Source organism: Gracilinanus agilis, chromosome 1 (assembly GCF_016433145.1).
Source record: "Gracilinanus agilis isolate LMUSP501 chromosome 1, AgileGrace, whole genome shotgun sequence".
NCBI classification, from domain to species: domain Eukaryota; kingdom Metazoa; phylum Chordata; class Mammalia; order Didelphimorphia; family Didelphidae; genus Gracilinanus; species Gracilinanus agilis.
Genome location: NC_058130.1, coordinates 134,543,816 through 134,562,425, shown reverse-complemented (window position 1 = coordinate 134,562,425; position 18,610 = coordinate 134,543,816). Strand labels below are relative to the sequence as shown.

The following is an 18,610-nucleotide window of genomic DNA, read 5'->3' as shown; positions in this document are numbered from 1 at the left end:
GCCCCCCCCATCCCCACCCCATCCCTGGCCCATTCCATCTGAACGAGACCTCGGTGTGGCTCTGTTATCAAGTGGGACTTCTTTCCTCCCTCCTCCCTGCAGGTAAAAGCAATAACAACTCACATTTCTATAATATCTTAGGGTTTACAGAACATTTCCCTCTTAAGACTCATGTGAGGTAAAAAGTATAAGTATTATTATCCCCAGTTTAGAGAAAAGGAAACTGAGGTTTAGAGATGAAGGGACCTGCCCAGAACCACAGAGGTAGTCATTGGTATAGCTGGAACCCAAACCCACTTCTTCTGACCCTTAAGGACCAATATGCTTTCAATGGTACTGCAAAAGAGCATGAAGCCGTTGAGATGAAACATCTCCACTGACCTAGTATACATTTTCATTTCTTTTCTAACAAATTCTTTACCTAATGCAAAGTATGTTTTAAGCGCCCTAGGATTTCCCTTTCTAGTAATTATGGCGGCAAAAACCAGTTTTTGGATCATAGATACTTGAGTCAAGTAAAATAGTGTTTCACAACTGAGGGAATAGGCCCCCATGCAGGAATGAAGTCTGAATGTGGATGGGTGCTGCCTGAGACCCGACCTGTGTCAGTGTCTTCAGCACTGGCACGGTGAAGGCAGGATTGCTTATGTCAATCAAACACTGGTTTTGTGTGCAGAATGCAATCTTTTGTTAATGAATGTACTCCAGAGTTCTGATTCTTGTGCATGACTAAACCTCTTTCTGCAATTAAAACAATCATGAGACTTTAACACTGTGCTTCACTGAGATTTGACACCCTGCCTCACATCTCTCCTAAAGTCTGTCTTTCAGCTTGGGCCCCTGGGTCTTCCAATATCAATCTTCTTTACTTTCTGGGATAATGCAGTTGGTGCTAACTTGCAAAGATGGGGTCAGTTGGAGAAATTGCCCTGATTCTGTGGCTCAGCTCTTTATGGGCATGGCCAGAGGGCCTTTCCCCCAAGCCCATGCATGCATTACAGCTTTAAGCCAGGTGGCAGGCAGTGTGTCATGGTGTGTCCTTGCCCTCCTGACTTACTGTGGTTCTTTTCAGCAGGATACAGACATCCATCACTAGTTCTAGTTTGGGTTCTGCAGATGAGAATTCAATGGCTCAGGCTGATGATAACCTAAAAAACCTTCACCTGGAGCTCACAGAAACTTGCTTGGATATGATGGCCAGATATGTCTTTTCCAACTTCACAGCTGTACCCAAGAGGTAGGAGCCAATAGATGGTCTTTAGCAATTCAGGTAGAACCTGGCTTCCTGGATTTATCTTCAAAGTAAAAGCTAAATCTACCCCTACAACTTAAGTCCACCTCCACCCCCACCGCCCTTAGGAGAAATGAGGTGGGTGTCCATATGATGCCATTGTTTCTGCTAATTGGTGATGAGGATTTTGACTTTCAGTCCATATGAGCAGAATAATTCTAAGTGTGTGGCAAGATGACTTTGCCCAGGTGTTACAGAGAATTACAGTGATTGTAATCTGGCTGAATAAAATGCTTTTGAACCTCAATATTTCAGAATTGGGAGGGACTTTAGTGGCTTCCCCTCCCCTCTCCCCCACCTGAACAATAATCCCTTGATCTTATTTATGACATGACTTTTACGTTTGCAGAGCAGGCTAGTATCTATTAGCCCAAGAACACCAAATCCCTAGAAACTGAGCTCCTCCCTCAAAAGTTTTAGGAAAAATTCTTCCATACCCTCTGGGATTTTGTCTTTACAGGTCTCCTGTGGGAGAATTTCTTCTTGCTGGAGGGAGAACCAAAACGTGGTTGGTTGGGAACAAGTTAATAACTGTAACAACAAGTGTTGGTACTGGGACCAGGTCCCTGCTAGGCCTGGATTCTGGGGACCTGCAGAATTCTGAGTCAAGGTAACTTGAAAAATGCCTTTTCTCCTTTTAGTGTGTTTTTATTCAGTTTTTTTGAGGGGGGCAGGGGGAGAACGGTATTTATTAAGGGCCTACTATGTGCCCCAGGTACCATGGCAATACAAAAACAAAAAATGAAACAAAGCCTCTTATCAGCAGGCTCACATTCTACCAAAAATATTCAGCTTTTAGCACCTAACACCTCAAATCACCCAGATGCCTTCCACCACTCTCCTCTGCAGTCCTGTCTTACAAGGAGAGGCAGCCCTTCTCCTTGTCAAGGCAAACTCCTCTGCATATACAAGTGATCCCGTTCCCTCCTTTCTCCTCCAGAAGATTATCCCTTTATTATTCCACCAGACTTCAGTCTCCCAATCTATTCATTGCCTCTTTAGGACCTACAAGCATGCCCATGCCCTCTCCATCCTCAGAAACCCCATATTTGATTTGTCGGCTCCTGCTAGTTGTATGGCATCTTGTGTTTCTTCTCCCTTTTGTGTCTAAACACCTGAAAGGAGACTCTGGACAGTCATTGCGTTTTGCTTCCCTTCCTCTCACTGTCTTCTTGACTCTTTGCAGTTTGGTTTCAGACATCATTCAGCTGAAATTGCTCTCTTCCCCTTTAGACTGGGAGCCCTGTAAGATCAGGGACTATTTTTTTTTTGCCTTTCTTGTATCCCCACAGTTTGGCATGATGCTTGGCATGTAGAAGGTCCTTAGATGCTGGTTGACTGATCTAACAGAAGTCAAACTAGTCCACACCCTCTTTCATCCTTGATATTGTTGTGAGGAACAATACCTGATGTGCATATGTGCTCGTGTGTTTCTTAGCACAGATCCCAGTTTGCAAGTGAGACAGACAAAGGAAGCACCGGCCAAGTTAGAGTCCCAGGCTGGCCAGCAAGTTTGCCGGGGGTCTCGAGACCGGGTTCGGTCCATGTCAGGTAAGTGAACTTTTTTTTTCCCTTCTTCCTTTCCTGGCTTATGTGATTGGAGATGCCCAGTTCTTTGCTACCAAGGACTGCAGTAAAGATCAGGCAAGAAATGCAGAATAGATAACAAAGGCTGGCTGAGGCCCCACTGTGCCCTGTGCCTGACACTCCTGCGTAGGAAATGTGCCTGGGAAATCACTGCTCTGATTTCAGAGTTTCTGAAATGAAAGAAGAGCCTCTTTTTACCAAATATATTGTCAATACATGTGGCTTCTGGCCTCAGACACTTCCTAGTTGTGGGACCCCAGACAAGCCACTTAACCCTTAGGCAACTGCCCAGCCCTTATCACTCTTCTGCCTTAGAATTGATTCTTTATTGGTATCAATTCAAAGACAGAAGGTAAGAGTATATATATGGCAACTTGTGTACCCCATCTTCCAGCTCTAAAAGACTTTGATTCATTTTTATGGTGCTGTTTCCCTAGAAAGTCTCTGGTAGAAAGAAACTCAGATGTGCTTATAATTTTGTCGATAAAACATCTCTCTGGTAATTTGAAAAGTGACCTTTTGGGTAGGGCTTGTGGTTGTAAATGCTCCTTGGTCCTATAAGCAGCACAAGTTCTTTCATTCCTCAGCTTCAAGGCTCCTGAGCCTGTCTCTGGGGGGGTTGGGGTTGGGGTGGGGCAATACCCAGTACAAAAATAGGCCATCATGGAGGGAAAGAGGTCTTCCCCCAGTATAGTTTGATGTCCCTTATGTGAAGAGAACACAAGGGAAATGGTATCCTGTTGCTAATAGATTTAAAGGTATGTACCCCCTGGTGCTGCTTGGCAAAGCAGTAGCATTCATTGGTTGGATGTGTCCTTGTCTTGACGTATAATTTTTTCCTTTTCTTTCCATAACTAGGGGGCCATGCTCTCCGGGTCAATGCCTTGGATACTCCAGCCTCCCACTTCCCAAGCAATCCCACTTCTCCAGGATTACAGAGTACACCTGCTGCTCGTACAGAGAAGACTTCAGCCAGCGCCCAGACCCCTTTACAGAAGGGAAAGACCAACCTGGCTGCCTATGTGCCCCTGCTCACCCAGGGCTGGGCGGAGATCCTGGTCCGCAGGCCCACAGGTATTCACTTGTCCTTGCTGAAGTACAGCTTCCTGACTTATCTCCTCACATTAGCAGATGGCCTCTCTCCTGGTTTGTTTAGTACTTATCAGCCCAGTCACTGACAGAACTGGGCCACTCTCTACCCTGCCAGAATCCCAAACTGTTGACTCCTTCCTGGGAAGTTAGGAGGATAATCTTCCAAAAAAGGGTTAGTATCAGAATACCAAGTGTTGGCTTATTATGGAGCTGTAGATGTTACCCACTGGAATTCTCAGAGTCACAAGGCAATGAGTTAGGAAATCCTGAGAAGCCCTGGTCAGGTAGGAAGTTTGGATGGCTGGTTTAGCAACTTCCAGGCCACAGCCTTGGGCCTTAGCTTTCACAGTGCCTGAAATAAGTCTAGCAGTTGACTAATTACAAAAATACTTAGCTACAAGCCTACCTAACTGCTTCATGGTCTTGTCATGTTTAAGGGACCAGCAGCAAGGAACCCTAGTATCCTAGGAGGGGTAGAGGCTACAAAGAGCCTTCTTAGAATCAGAGAGTAGCTTAGGCAGTAAAAATCAAGAATCAGAATGGAATTGTATGCATTGTGTCTTTGGAGAAGCTGCATAAAGGGTGAATGTAATAGAGCTTGATGGAGCAACAGACCTGGAGTGGGAAGAACTGGGGTTCAAATCTGGCCTCACACCTTTCCTAGCTGTATAACCTTGAGCAAGTCACTTAATCCCAATTGCCTAGCCCTTATCGTTCTCCTGTCTTAGAACTGATACTAAGACAGAAGGTAAGGGATTTAAGTGGAAGAGCCCTGGAGTGGGAGGCATAAAGCCTGGGTGCTCATCCTGGCTTTGCCACTAAGTTGCTACATGACCTTGGGCAGGTTGCTTCACTTTGCCAAACCTTGGCTTTCCCATCTGTAAAATGTTTGGGTTTTGAAACAAATTATTCTTCTTTAACTCTTTTAAAAATATATTTAATTAATTTAGAATCTTTTTCCATGGTTACACAATTCATGTTTTTTTCCTATCCTCTCTCCTCCCCACTCCTGGAGCTGACATGCAGTTCTACCAGGTTTTACATGTATCATTGTTCAAAACCTATTTCCATATTATTACTATTTGCAATAGAATGATTATTTAGAGTCAACATCCCCAGTCATATCCACATCGACCCATGTGATCAAGCAGTTGTTTTTCTTCTGCGTTTCTGCTCCCACAGTTCTTTCTCTGGATGTGGACAGCGTTCTTTCTCATAAGTCCCTCAGGATTGTCCTAGATCATTGCATTGCTGCTAGTAGAGAAGCCCATTACATTTGATTATGCCACAGTGTATATATGGTTCTCCCAGTTCTGCTCCTTTCACTCTGTATCAATTCCTGGAGGTCGTTCCAGTTCACATGGAATTTGTCCAGTTCATTATTCCTTTGAGCACAATAGTATTCCATCACCATCAGACACCACAATTTGTTCAGCCATTCCCCAATCAATGGATACCCCTTCATTTTCCAATTGTTTTGCCACCACAAAGAGTGCAGCTATAAATATTTTTGTGCAAGTATTTTTCCCTATTATCTCTTTGGAGTATAAACCCAGCAGTGGTATGACTGGATCAGAGAGCAGGCAGTCTTTTAAAGCCCTTTGGGCATAATTCCAAATTGCCTTCCAGAATGGTTGGATCAATTCACTAGCAATGCATTAGTGTCCAAATTTTGCCACATCCTCTCTAACATTTATTTTCCTTTGCTGTCATATTGGTCATTCTGTTAGGTGTGAGTTAACTTTTTTCTTTTCTTTTTTTCCTTTTAAACTTTTACCTTCCGTTCTAGTGGCAATGCTAGGCTAGAAGGGCAAAGGGCTAGGTAAACAGGGTTTAGTGAATTGTCACCAATTAAGAAAGTGTCTGAGGCCAGTTTTGAATTCAGGTCTTTCTCATTCTAGGCCCGACTCTACATACAGTGCCACCTAGGGCCTCCATCTCCCCCTTTAACTCTAAAGAGTCTGTGATTCTTTAATAGATATTTGCTGACCAAACTCAAAACTGCTGGTTTATCTAGGTATAGGAACATGATGATCCTTTCTGCTTTTTAAAAGGCATTACTTTTTCCTAGGGAATACCAGTTGGCTGATGAGCTTGGAAAACCCTCTTAGTCCATTCTCTTCAGATATCAACAACATGCCACTCCAGGAGCTCTCTAATGCATTAATGGCAGCTGAGCGTTTTAAGGAGCACCGGGAGACTGCCCTGTACAAGTCCTTGTCAGTGCCATCATCTAGCCTTACCACAGGGACAGACAAGCCTTCCCTCCTACAGCGTTCCAATACAGGTGAGAAAAGGCCTTGGCTAAGCCCTGGGGGCACAGTCACAGGGGGAAGTAGCATGAGAAAGCTGTTGGGGCAATAGCAAGGCAGTGTTGCTATAATAGCATGGGCCTGGTATTTCTCCTTGAGATCACATGGTACATTGATTGAATATCTGGCCTTGGTGTTTCAAAGAATAGATGATCGATTTGAGTGAAGTCCCAAAGGTTAGGCTGGATGGGTGGAGGTTATTCCAAAGGCGTTTGCATCTGGGATAGAATTTGCTTCTGAATAAAGCATTTGGATGGCTCTAGGCCCCCCTGGTCCTTGGGTTTTATTTGGAAAGTTTTGTCAGAACCTACTGTGGCAAATTAATGTGGGTCACCCTCTGAAGTTTGCTTTAGTTTTGTGATCCTCAAGAAATGGAGAAGGGAGGCTAGCACTTAGCAGTCACCACAACTCAAGCTATCAGGAATGTTCTATTTCTAGTCTCTATTTTTCAGTTTCCTCTGATGAAGCAGAGCCTGGTATAAAAGGGCTTGACTTTCTAAGAAGCTACACATGTCATGACAGTGTCAGATGGAAGGTAGATGGAGTTCTAGACTGCCCTTTATCAGCATTTCCCTGTTGTGCTGAAGGCCCTGGGCTAACAAGAAGGAAGAGTAGTAGTTGTGAGGTAGAAGTGGGTAGAAATTTGTCAAGCCTCTGACTTAGCCCCAGCATGTTCTCCTTCGAGTTTATCACCTGGGAAATGGGCTTTGGCCACACTGGCTCCAGACCCAGGGTGGGAGGTGAAGGAGGGATCACTGCATCCAGCCACCTGTGAGCAGATTTCCTGTCAGCTTTGGAAGATTTTGGATTATATAGTAAGTGTGAGCTCTGCCTTCTTGTCCTAAAGTCTTTTCTAGCAAGACCCTCCTAAAGTTTGTCTTTGAAAATACAAATATAGAGGGATTTGTACTCTTGGTTATTTAGGGGAGCAAAGAAGGGGTGGTTAAGGACCCAAATGCCTGGCTTCGTATTAATCAAACCATTGAAAGCTCCTTCAGTGAGCCCACACAAGGCCCTCCTTCCCTTATCAAGGTGCTGGGGTGGCTGAGGGTCCCTGTAGGTGGCTTGCCCTAGCTCACTATGACCAACTTTGGTTTGGACTTGAGGGCACTTAGTCATTGTAATTTTTCTGCTATGGGGTGAGTGCGTGAGTGCGTGCTTGAGTGCATGCGAGGGTGAATGTGTGACCATGAACATGTCTTTGTGTGTGCTTGTGTGTGTGCATGCAGATAACGTGTCTGGGGTGCATGTGTAGTCTCTCCTTCCTCTTTTACGTAGCTGCTCACGTGGTTCCCTTTGCAGTGGCCTCTTTCTCTTCCATGTACCAGTCCAGTTGTCAAGGAAAGTTGCATAGGAGCGTTTCCTGGGCAGGTATATTTCTATCTCTTTAAGGAAACAAGTATTTGCCATAGAAGACCACCTGATTCATTAGACACAATTTCCCTCATACTGTCACCTTCCCTTTCATGTCTCCTGTTTGTACTTGGTCTCATGATTCTCAGCGAATGGGATCTTGACTAGCATGAAGAAGTCCATGCCAGAACAGTATTTGCGATTGGTAGCCGCCCTGAAGCAGTTCTTCAGCTGGGCTCCATTTCTGAAATGAGAGCCAGACTGACCCTCTTTTCCCCTTGTCAGACTCTTCAGGGCAGTGGTCTGGCTTCTGGGTTAGTCAATGGGAATATCAGTTGCCAGTTCCTCTTCATTTCCTCTTCTGCCAAAGGAGTGAAAGCTCATTGTCTTCTCTGGCTTGGAAGTCCAGCATACCCCATCTCCTTTCAGCTGCTGTAAGCACTTGCCTGACCACTTGGGCAGAATAATTTGGCTCTAGGGGGAAAAAGCACCCCAAATCAAATTGGCCTTTATTTGGATTTTATCAAAATTTAGTACCATGATGTGAAGCCCCAGAATCTTGATTCTTATTCCTGCTGCGGGTGATGAAGTAGCTCTTACAGCTCCCTTTGTCAGCCTGCCTCAGTCATTCTGGAGAAAGTGCATGGAGGGTCCCCAGAGCAGAGGCCATTCCATGGCAGCCTTCGCTCTATGGCTCCATGCAGCTTCCTTCTGGCTCGGGGTGTTTGCTTGTCTCTACGGTACCATGGTCTCATGGCTATGTAGAAACTCCAGCTGTCCTGGAAGGATCCTGTGCCAGTTAGGAAAGCTCAATGACTGAGGCCCTGTGCAATGGGTTCTGGCTTGGACAGCTAACCAGATCAGCACGTTTCTTAGAAGGCCTGTGTGTGCAGCGCTAACTCCTTACTCGCTTCTGTTATATAACTGCTCCTGGGAGCTGGAATCCATTCAGAAAAAGCTGCTTCAGCGACTTTCTGCTGATTTTTTTTTTAATGTGCTCCAGTTGGTTTTACCTTTTATTTTAGAAAGCAAATTTTAGCCTTTCAGATGGGTCTTCTAGTTCTTTGTTTACAAATGGGAAACTTCTGATATGTCAGCCTTTTCCTTAGGACTAAAATAATAGAGAAAACCAATAGACTCTGTGAGTGCTAGAGGAATGTGTATTGTAGATTCCAGTTTCACTTAACCTCTCTACCATACACAAGATTCCCAGTGGATTATAAAGAGCTCCTGAGGCTGGTTGAATTGACTGTTGCTTAGGTCTACCTCCACTTTTTTGCCCCAGGATCACTCACAAGAAGGAGGGGTGGTGGTGCCAGTCTACTGCTAACTGCATGCCATTGAGTTTGACTGGTATACGTGGGCCTTGTCTCCCTCTCAACCCCTGGGATGAGGTACATGTATATTGGTGCCCTGGTGAGGAATACAGGGTGACTCAGGCAGATGACCATAGATCAGATGGCTCCTTTTCCAGTTGCTTTGATGAACACAGGCTAACCTGTTCCTCCCTGCCCATTACTTCATTCACAGAAAAGATATTCCCATAGACAGACTCTTCTCTTCCCTTGTGTTCCTCACTGGGTAATAGGAAGTTGAACTGATTGATTTTGGGGGGATAAAGCAATATGACTGTCCATTGGGCTGATGAGTGAAGGGAGGAGGGCATGCTGCTCAGAGTCTGATTTGTCCTTTGAGGGACACATCTGCTGACTTTCTTATGGCTGCCCAGCAGTTCTGTGGTAGGGAAAAGGCTGACGCTTCTGCAGAGCAGAAGGGGTCCCCCTTGGGCTGGTCCAGCCTCTGGCACTTACTCATTGTATTTGTGTCTTGGTAGAGTCGGCAGTTGTTCTGGAAGAGGGAAGCCAAACTGAGGTGGACTTGAGAGAGACAGACTCACCATCCGAGTCTCAGGAAATAGAGGATTTTGAAGCCATTGGCTCTCAGTCAACTGCAAGTGATGAGAGGTTTGGCAGACTTCAGGATGTCTATAGTAGGGTGAGTTGTCAGGCTGGGTTGGGTTGGGTCTTCAGAAGAATAACCATTCATTTCCCTCCTGGGGTGTCTGTTGGGCTTCACCCAGCCTTGTATTCTGCACAGCCAAGGTCATTCATTAGCAAGCCAAGATGGCACCCTTGGATCCTTTTGAGTTCCATTCCCAACTAGGTGATGAGAAAGGTCTGCTTGCAGTTTCTCTGGCATTATGCTGAATTGCCAAATGACCTCTTCCTTGATCCTACTGTTATTGTTGTGTTAAGGTATTTGCCATACACAGAGGAATGACTATTTAGGGAGTTGCTCCCTGCCCTGCCTTTTCAGTTGGCTTTTGTAGCTCTGTGGACCTATTCCCTTTATTCCCAGCTGACTTGATTTTTTAAAAAACTCTTACTTTCTGTCCTAGTAACAACTCTAGGACAGAAGAGTAAGGAGTAGACAAACAGGGTGAAGTGACTTGCCCAGGGTCACACAACTAGGAAGTTTTTCAGGGCAGATTTGAATCCAGGTCCTCCTGACTGCTGGCTTGGCTCTCTATCCACATAGCTGCCCCTGTAGCTATTGCTTTTTGAGGAATGCAATGTCATCTCTCACCCTTATTCCTCCTGAAAGTTGTAAATGTATAAATGACATGTAGAATTCTATTTCACCAGAGAGAAAATAGATGTTCAGAAGGGTCAGGGTTTCATGATGAGTGAGCATTAGAACTGAATTTCAGGCTAGGTCTCTTGGCTCTAAGTTATGAGTTTTTAGGGACAGCTTTGGGAAGATATCTCAGTGGTTTTGGAACAATAAATCCCATATTTCCTGAGGGGACCATATGACTGGAAAATCATGTGTGTCTCTTTGACCCAATCTCTCCCACAGATGGCGTAGACTATAACTACCTCTCTACTTCTTTTCTAAGGTATGACCACCTGATACCTGCAGCACTGACCTTTGGTAGTGATGCAGGATACAGATTTAGAAAGCAGTTTCCTGGTCCTTGTTTTATATTGCCCTTCAAATCCTTCAAATCCCATAGCACATGCACACATTTCACTTGGCTCCTACCTTTTTGTCTGTTCTAGGGTATTAGTGCAACAAGGAATAGTTCCTTTTTAAAGATTCTAGTCCAGACCGCACGAGGGAGAATCCCAAAGAACTGTCTGTCCTCTCCTCTTTCCTCATGCCACCAGCTTAAAGAAGGCATAAATCCTCTGGGAAAGAGGCTGCCGTGTTCCTCCTGCTGGCTATGGAGTATATTTCAGGAGTTTGAACTGAATATAGCTTAAGCCATATTGAGGGCTTTTGAAGTAAATGTTATTCTTAATCTTCTTTTCAATGCTTTCATTTAGTCCTCTTCCACTTCAAGTCAAGAAGAGAAATCCTTCCGCTCTGAAGAGCTCATGGCAGGTGGGATTCCCATTGAGAGGGCTGTCTCTTCTGAAGATGGCAGGCCCATAGCTGAGCACTCCTTCCAGCCTTCTCAGCCCCTGAGCAAGTCCAGCTCTTCCCCTGAGTTACAGACCCTACAGGATGTCCTCAAGGATGCGGAGGATAAAGGCCATCTTGGGAAGCTGAGCACAGAAGTCAAAGCCAAGTCCCAGTCAGGGAATTTAGAAGGGGAAGGAGCCAACATCTGGCCGAACCAAGGGGAGGAGAGCAGAGGACTTGGTGCAGGTCGGCAAGAGGCTGCGATGCCATCTTCAAGCTCGCCACGTTCCCCAAGTGGCCTCCGACCTCGGGGCTACACCATCTCTGACTCAGCCCCCTCGAGGAGGGGCAAGAAGATGGAGAAGGATGCCTTCAAGAGTAGAGCTGCCACTTCTAACACAGAGAAGGTGCCCGGGATTAACCCCAGGTGCTGTGTACATCTGACCAGTATCCCTTCCTTTGCCTTTCTGGGCAAGCCAGCTGCCTTAGTTCACTTTGGGTTAGCCAAGTCTGCCAGTCCACTGAACACTGTAAATAGCCTGGGCACCTATCCCCACCCCCGGGGAGCCAGACAAGTACAGTCTTAGATGGGGTGGGCTTTTTGAACAGTGAGAGAATAGTTTGCATGTGAACATTTAGACTTAGAGCTGCAAACTGTAGGCTCCTTCCCTTTAGCTATTTGAAGGGACCATAGGGGCCATCTGTGGTCTGGCTGCAGTAGGAGTTAGAGTTTGATTAGAGGGAGGGGTTTCGAAGGGAGGTGGACTCTCCCTTAAGCCAGGGGGAGGTGATATCCATTTTGCTTTTGTTCTGAGGCTGTTGAGAGAGCTCTTCTTAAGCCATTGGCTAATATAATCAGAAGCAGAACAGGGCCTTTAAGGGAAAGGCAGAAAGTGGTTGTGAGTAGTTTTGTTTTAAACTCTTAACTTCCATCTTATTGTGTATTGCCTGTAAGGCAGAAGAACAGTAAGAGCTAGGCAGTGTAAGTTAAGTGACTTACACAGGGTCACACAGCCAGGAAGTTTTGAGGCCAGATTTGAACCCAGGGCCTCCTGACTCCAGGCCTGGCTCTCACTCCATGAGTCACCTAGCTGCTCCCCTTGAGCAGTTTTTAAAAGGCTCATGGAAGATGGAGAACGTTCCTTCAGGGTCTAGAGGAAGTTGCTTCTACCTTTCTGAAATGTGGCTTTTAGTCACCATAGCCCTTGGGCACAGTAGTCCTTGGCCTTGCTCTAAAGGTTGCCACAGGAGATGGAAGCAAAAGCTGTTGCCTTGTGATATGTGTGCAGAGGCTCTCCCAGCCTCTCCCAGTTAACATGTCTATCCTACTTCTCTCTGTAGCTTCGTATTCCTGCAGCTCTACCATTCCCCTTTCTTTGGAGATGAGTCCAACAAGCCACTCCTCTTACCTCCTGAGGTAGGTGGGCATTCTGCTCTCTCCCTACAGACCTCTGTAACCCCTTACTTCCAGGTTTCCTGATTGAAGGAGTCCTCACTCTTATTAGTCAAGGTTCCAGAGTTCCCCCTTTTCTGACTCTACTGGGCTGGGTCCTCTTGTAGTCTCCTTACTATTGGAAGTCATAGGACTTGGCTTAGCAGTGGGAGGTGACAAGGTTTCCAACTTCTTGGACCAAAGCGAAGTAGGTTGGCCATCTTCATAAACCCTAGACAGACAAGCCTGTCTCTTGAAGCCAAAGTGCTATGGAGACCTTCCTCCATCTCCAGGAGGGGATCCATGGGTTGTGACAGATCCCAAAGGAACAAAAACTGAATGAACTAACCAGACTTTGCAATTGCCTGCAATAAAGGCCCCAGGACTTCTGCCTTCCAGGGTCCTAGCCAACTAGTCCCTCTTAGTCCCACACAGGAGTGAATTCACTCCCCACTTGTTGGGCTTCTCATCCTGTGGGCCTTAAGACTTCTGCCTGGACCTTCCCAATCCTGCCTACCTTATGCCTCATTCCTGCTTCCTTTAGGTTGGGTTTGGTTAATTGATCTGAAGGTAGAAGGTCTAGGGGAGAGAGAGACTCCATCTCACCACTGGCTTATTATAGACTGTTGTCTTGATTGCAGACATTCGAAAGGTCCGTGCAGCTCCTAGATCAGATTCCCTCTTATGACACCCACAAGATTGCTGTCCTGTATGTGGGAGAAGGCCAGGTAAGGTAGCCTGGACATGTGAAAGCTGATGCATAAGAGTAACAGCTGCTGCCCTCTGATGTCCCAGAGGGCACCTTGCTTTAGGACAGGAGGGCAAAGCACTTCTCCTGTATCCATCCTGCCCCTAATCTGAAGAGGGTATGTGAGAATGTAAGTATCTGTGCACATGTACTTCTCCAGCTTAAGTATTTGCCATCCCCTTTTGTTGTTGACTTTAGGGTACCTAATCCATTGAAAGGTACTAGTAGATTCCTTTGTTAGCATTGAATCCCTTCTTCTGTCTGCCCTGCCACTCCCTCCCAACCCCTTATATGTCCAAGATTTAAAAGTCATAAAGAATTTGGAGTTAGAAATCTTTGTCATTAGGTAGGTTCTGAGGATACCCCAGAGTCCAGAAGGCCAGACGAAAGCTGAAATCCCAGTGGAGGCAGCGGGGAGTGGTTTTGCTAGATAAAAGTATTATCATATAGCACCTTTCTCCTGGTGCTTGGGCCAAGGTCCCCTGATCTTTATCTCTTCCAGAGCAACAGCGAGATTGCCATCCTTTCCAATGAGCATGGCTCCTACAGATACACAGAGTTCTTGACGGGCTTGGGGAAGCTCATTGAACTCAAAGATTGCCAGCCAGACAAGATCTACCTAGGAGGCCTGGATGTGTGTGGGGAGGATGGGCAGTTCACCTACTGCTGGCATGATGATATCATGCAAGGTAAGGAGCTATTTCCTTGTTGTCTCCTGCCTTGGTAAGGTTGTCAAGTAGGGTTCCTGTCAAGGACAAGTTTTCTTAGTCATAGTCACAGCAGGACTTTCTAACCTATAGCAGTGCCCATCTGTGCCCCGAGGCAGTGTTAGGAGAATGCCCTTGTGGTGACACACTTCTCAGATTGTAGTCAAGATGGATTAGGAGCTCAGAGGGTTGAGGATAGAACAAGGCTGAAAAATGCTCTGTAAGGGAAGTTTTGTTGCCATGAACCCTGAATATGAAGGCTGTGGCTGAAGATTTGTTGCTCTTAGTTCCCAGGGCTGGATTTTGGCAACATGGTCAGCTAAAGCTATTTTTGATGCAGTGGATAGAGCCTAGGCCCCGAGTCAGGAGGACCTGAGTTCAGATCTAGTTTCAAATACTGTGTGACCCTGGATAAGTCACTTAACCTCCAATTACCTCAGTTTTCTCAATTGTAACATGGAGGTGATAATAGCACTACCTCTTGTTGGGAGAGAGTATTTATAAAATGCTTAGCACAGTGTCTGGTACTTACGGGGTGCTTCATACATACTTATTCCCTTCCCTTCCTCTAAGGGTCTCCTGGTAGGAAGGAATCTAATTATGATGCAGGGGAACCAGACCATTTTGTCCATAACCTCTCAGAGACTTGAAACCTTTTGAAGGCTGTGCCACACCCAGAAAGGGGTCAGGCCCCCATTGAACCTTGTCAAGGCAGCAGCATGGTGTGGGGTTCAGATCTCTTGAAGTAGATGGCTCGATGATTCCACCTACCCCTGTCATAGTTTATACTCAACAGAGCAGAGTATCATAGGTAGCAGCTCTGCTTGAGCCTGGGGAAGTATACAGAAAAAGGAAATTCCCTTTTCTCCTATTTCTCCCTTCTGGGATAACCAGGCCTCCTAGACCTACTCCCACAAGCACATCCCATTAACCCTAGGATTCAAGTATATTCAGGCTTCAGTTGCCCCAGTGAATGGTCACTGACACTTGGCATTGCTTGAAAACAATTGAGTGGCCTGGATTGTGGTGGCTAAACAGGTGACTCTTGGGTCCTGCTCACCTCTAGCCAGGCCTAGGATTCTATCTCATTGTGTCCCCCTGGTTCTGGTTCCCAGCTATCTTTCACATTGCCACTCTAATGCCCACCAAAGACTTGGACAAATACCGCTGTGACAAGAAGAGGCACCTGGGGAATGACTTTGTATCAATTATCTACAATGACTCTGGAGAAGACTTCAAATTGGGCACCATTAAGGTAAAATTCTCTTTAGAAAGTTAGCTTTCCCCGTTTCCACACTCTTTCTCTGAATTGTAGTGAACTCTATTCTAGAATGGAAGCAGATGTCATGAAGTGCCACTGGGCCCGCTTTTTTGTGACTACTCTGAGGTCCCTTTTTTAAAGGCCTGGCCTAGGCACAAAGAGTTATTTTTTACTCTTTGAGATGTTAGCCCTGTGCCTGGAGCTGCCTTTGGGTAAGGAGACTTCCTATATACACAAAAGCATTTCGTTTCTTCCCAGGGCCAATTTAATTTTGTCCATGTAATAATCACTCCTCTGGATTATGAATGTAACCTGGTCACGCTGCAGTGTCGGAAAGGTAAAGGATCCTTTCTTTCTTATAAGGGGACTTGGATAACCTGACTTTTCCTATTCCATTTAGCTATAGGCATACTTTTGGCCAGGGACAGGCTGTTGATGAAGTCTATGCCAGACTGGTGATTCTATGTGCTGTAAGACCAAGGCAGTATGTGGCAGCAATTTTTGGGAGTTGTGAGAACTCCTCAGACTGCCTATGGACCCTAGAAAGAGGAACAAAATTGGAATTGGTTTTAGATGGCCAAGACCCAGCTTTTAAGAGCTGGTAGTAGGGACCATGTGACCTGAACAAAATGGGCAGTGTTTGTAGTTTGTGGCCCCTTCTACCCACTTAGGAACTTGATGGAGATCTGTGGAAGCCTTTAGATGTGGGAATACCCTGAGTTAAGAAATACAAAGTCTGGCTGTACAGCTACAGATTTCACAAATGCTTGTGTATGCCTTAACATTGCCTTTTCCTTCCTTAGACATGGAAGGCCTCGTGGATACCAGTGTGGCTAAAATTGTATCAGACCGAAACTTGCCCTTTGTTGCTCGCCAGATGGCACTGCATGCGAATGTGAGTGTTGCCCATATCAGCCTGGTTTCCCCCTGGGGATATGGGTACCCAGGAGCTTGAGGGGTTGAGAAAGAGAAATAAAGGGCTAAGATTGGATTGTGGCCAGTACCTAGAGGAATCTAAATGGAGGGGTTCAGTCATCCAGTTTAATGTTTCACCACAGTTCCTGTGCTCAGACATTGACCATTGAACTCTCTTTGAAAGCAGATGGCATCCCAAGTCCATCACAGTAGATCAAATCCGACAGACATCTACCCCTCCAAGTGGATCGCCAGATTGCGTCACATCAAACGATTGCGCCATAGGGTGGGTGATGAACAGGGCTAGTTTGTGTACATGCGAGCATGTGTGAGTGCAGGCATTTGTGAGCGTGTGTGCATGAACAAGGGTGTGTATGTGTTTGCATGTGCATGTATTTGCACTTGCTTGTTTGTATATGTGTGCATATTTGTTTGGGCATGTGTCTATGTATTTGCACATGTGATTGTGTTTCCGCATGCATATTTGTGTTTGTGCATTTGTGTTTGTATTTTTGTCTGTGTGCATTTGCGTATTGAGGCATGCTTTTGCGCTTGTGCCTATGTTTATGCTATGTGTCTTTGTGTATTTGCATATTTCCATGTGTACATGTGTATTTTTGCATGTGTGTGCCTATATATAATGTATTTGTGCGCACGCGTGTGTGTGTGTGTGTACATACATTTACTGGGAAGGGGCCTTTGTGTGGCCTAAAGGATGGACTCAGGACTATGACTTAGTTGATTAGTGCAGTGGTGTCTTTTGACCTAGTTCCATTCAGATGTGAGGCTAAGGCTGAGAGTACTTGAAATCTTGACAAGGGGCAGTGCCCATCGGGTAGCAAAAGCAAGAATTTAGAACCCAGCCTCCTTAAAGACTGGGAGGGCAGAGCATTGAGGACCTTCTCTGGGGAAACGTCCCTCACACTACAGGTGAAGCCTCTTTGTTCCTGGCAGTGCCTAGGAGGGATGAGGAGCTCTGCTTTGAAGCATGCTAGCAGAAGAGAGAGCCATCATACTCAGCAGACTAGCCTAGAGGTGCAGTGACAGATGTTTGAAGCCCTGGTATGTGGATCAGGTGGAGATTAGTGAGGATGTACAGGAATCCACGAACACATCCTTTCTAGCCTGGCTTGTTCCTTTTGTGTCTTTTAGATCCGGGAAGAAACCCAGTATCCGAACTCTGGCTTCCCCTTGATGCAGATGCATCCACCAGCTCACCCCAAGTCCCCACCGCAGGCCCCATCTGACCCCACCCCCACCTATGAGACCGGCCAGAGGAAACGGCTCATCTCTTCAGTGGATGACTTCACAGAGTTTGTCTGAGCCTTGGGGACAAAAGCCTGTGCTCATTTCCCAAGGTAGTAGTGGCTCTGGTTCAGATCCCATAACACTACAGGGCCTGGCAGTGACTTCACAGCCTTTTTGACTTAATTGGCATTTCAGCTGTTGAGCCCTAAACTGGCTTTTTCTCCTGCTGTGAAATCAGCACAGGCCCTCTGCCTAGAGAGCTAGCTGGGCCCAGCCTGGTGCTACTCAAGTGGTAGTGAGAACTGTTAATAAATGTAAATGAAATCAAGGGTTTGGATGGACTGCCCTTGGGACAGAGGAGAGGCTTAGCTCTCCCCTTGCATGACAGCTTTTTCTGGAACCCCAGACAATAATCAGAGAAGCAAGAAAGTAGCAGTCCATAGTATTTATTTGACTTTGTCTTTTTTGTAATTGTGGGTTTATTAAAAAAAAAAAAAAAAAAGAGGGCAATGTTTGTGGCCTTGGTCATGGTCCCAACTAGAAAAGCAGTATATTGAGTATCCAGACATAGCTGGGCAATGTTGTATCCTGGTAGGTAAGACAAAACCAATAATAAATAAGGAAACATCTTTGGGGGCCTGCCTAGCCAGCCCTGGGTGGCCAGGCAGCATGAGGAGAGAATTTGGCTTTTTGCCTTGTTTTCCCCATAGTCCTTTCTCAGATCTTTCCATGACTTCCCCCTCCTGCCTTCCCTATGCACTCCCGAGCAGCTCTGTAGCCTCTCCAGGCTTAGGGCAGTTGTCCTATCTTTGCCACACCAAGAGTGGTCTTTTGTGGTCTTCACCTAGTGCTCTTCCCCTCTCTTCCTTTTCTTCTCTCCTTCCTACTCTTTGCCCTCCTAGCCACAGGGATCAGGCCCTGTCCAGTGCACCCTGGGCATGTCTCTCTCTTAGAGGGGTTTGGTTAACTCTGATAGCTGTTGTCTGTCTCTCACACACATGCACACACCACACACACAGACACCACCTGATTCCATCACACTTTCCTCTTGGCACTTATTGATCCTGGCCCATCTCCCCAATTTATGGCTGAAGCAAGCTTACATCTGGGGGGGGGGGGCCTCCTGCTCCAGTTCCTTCCTCTCCCTATCATTTTGGGCAGGTGGGTAGGACAAATAAGCCTGTTAAAAAAGGATCACCACACCCTCTTCCCTCCCTCCCAAGGCTGGACCTGGCCATGCCCCCCCACCCCCCACC

The 18,610-nt window shown here is 46.1% G+C and overlaps 1 protein-coding gene across 1 annotated transcript in view; it reads left to right on the top strand.

Moving 5' to 3' along the window:
* Window positions 1–18,589, top strand: part of TSC2 (TSC complex subunit 2) — a 69,387-nt gene extending 50,798 nt beyond the window's left edge. Inside the window, exons 26-40 of the mRNA XM_044657244.1 lie at window positions 1,073–1,237; window positions 1,752–1,901; window positions 2,730–2,842; window positions 3,737–3,952; window positions 6,042–6,257; window positions 9,470–9,630; window positions 10,965–11,470; window positions 12,385–12,460; window positions 13,117–13,203; window positions 13,726–13,912; window positions 15,046–15,185; window positions 15,450–15,528; window positions 15,995–16,086; window positions 16,294–16,392; window positions 17,259–18,589. Of these exons, the coding sequence (XP_044513179.1) occupies window positions 1,073–1,237; window positions 1,752–1,901; window positions 2,730–2,842; window positions 3,737–3,952; window positions 6,042–6,257; window positions 9,470–9,630; window positions 10,965–11,470; window positions 12,385–12,460; window positions 13,117–13,203; window positions 13,726–13,912; window positions 15,046–15,185; window positions 15,450–15,528; window positions 15,995–16,086; window positions 16,294–16,392; window positions 17,259–17,429 (2,458 nt within the window). The 3' untranslated portion in view covers window positions 17,430–18,589. The remainder of the gene's footprint in view (window positions 1–1,072; window positions 1,238–1,751; window positions 1,902–2,729; window positions 2,843–3,736; window positions 3,953–6,041; window positions 6,258–9,469; window positions 9,631–10,964; window positions 11,471–12,384; window positions 12,461–13,116; window positions 13,204–13,725; window positions 13,913–15,045; window positions 15,186–15,449; window positions 15,529–15,994; window positions 16,087–16,293; window positions 16,393–17,258) is intronic.
* The last annotated feature ends 21 nt before the right edge of the window (window positions 18,590–18,610 follow it).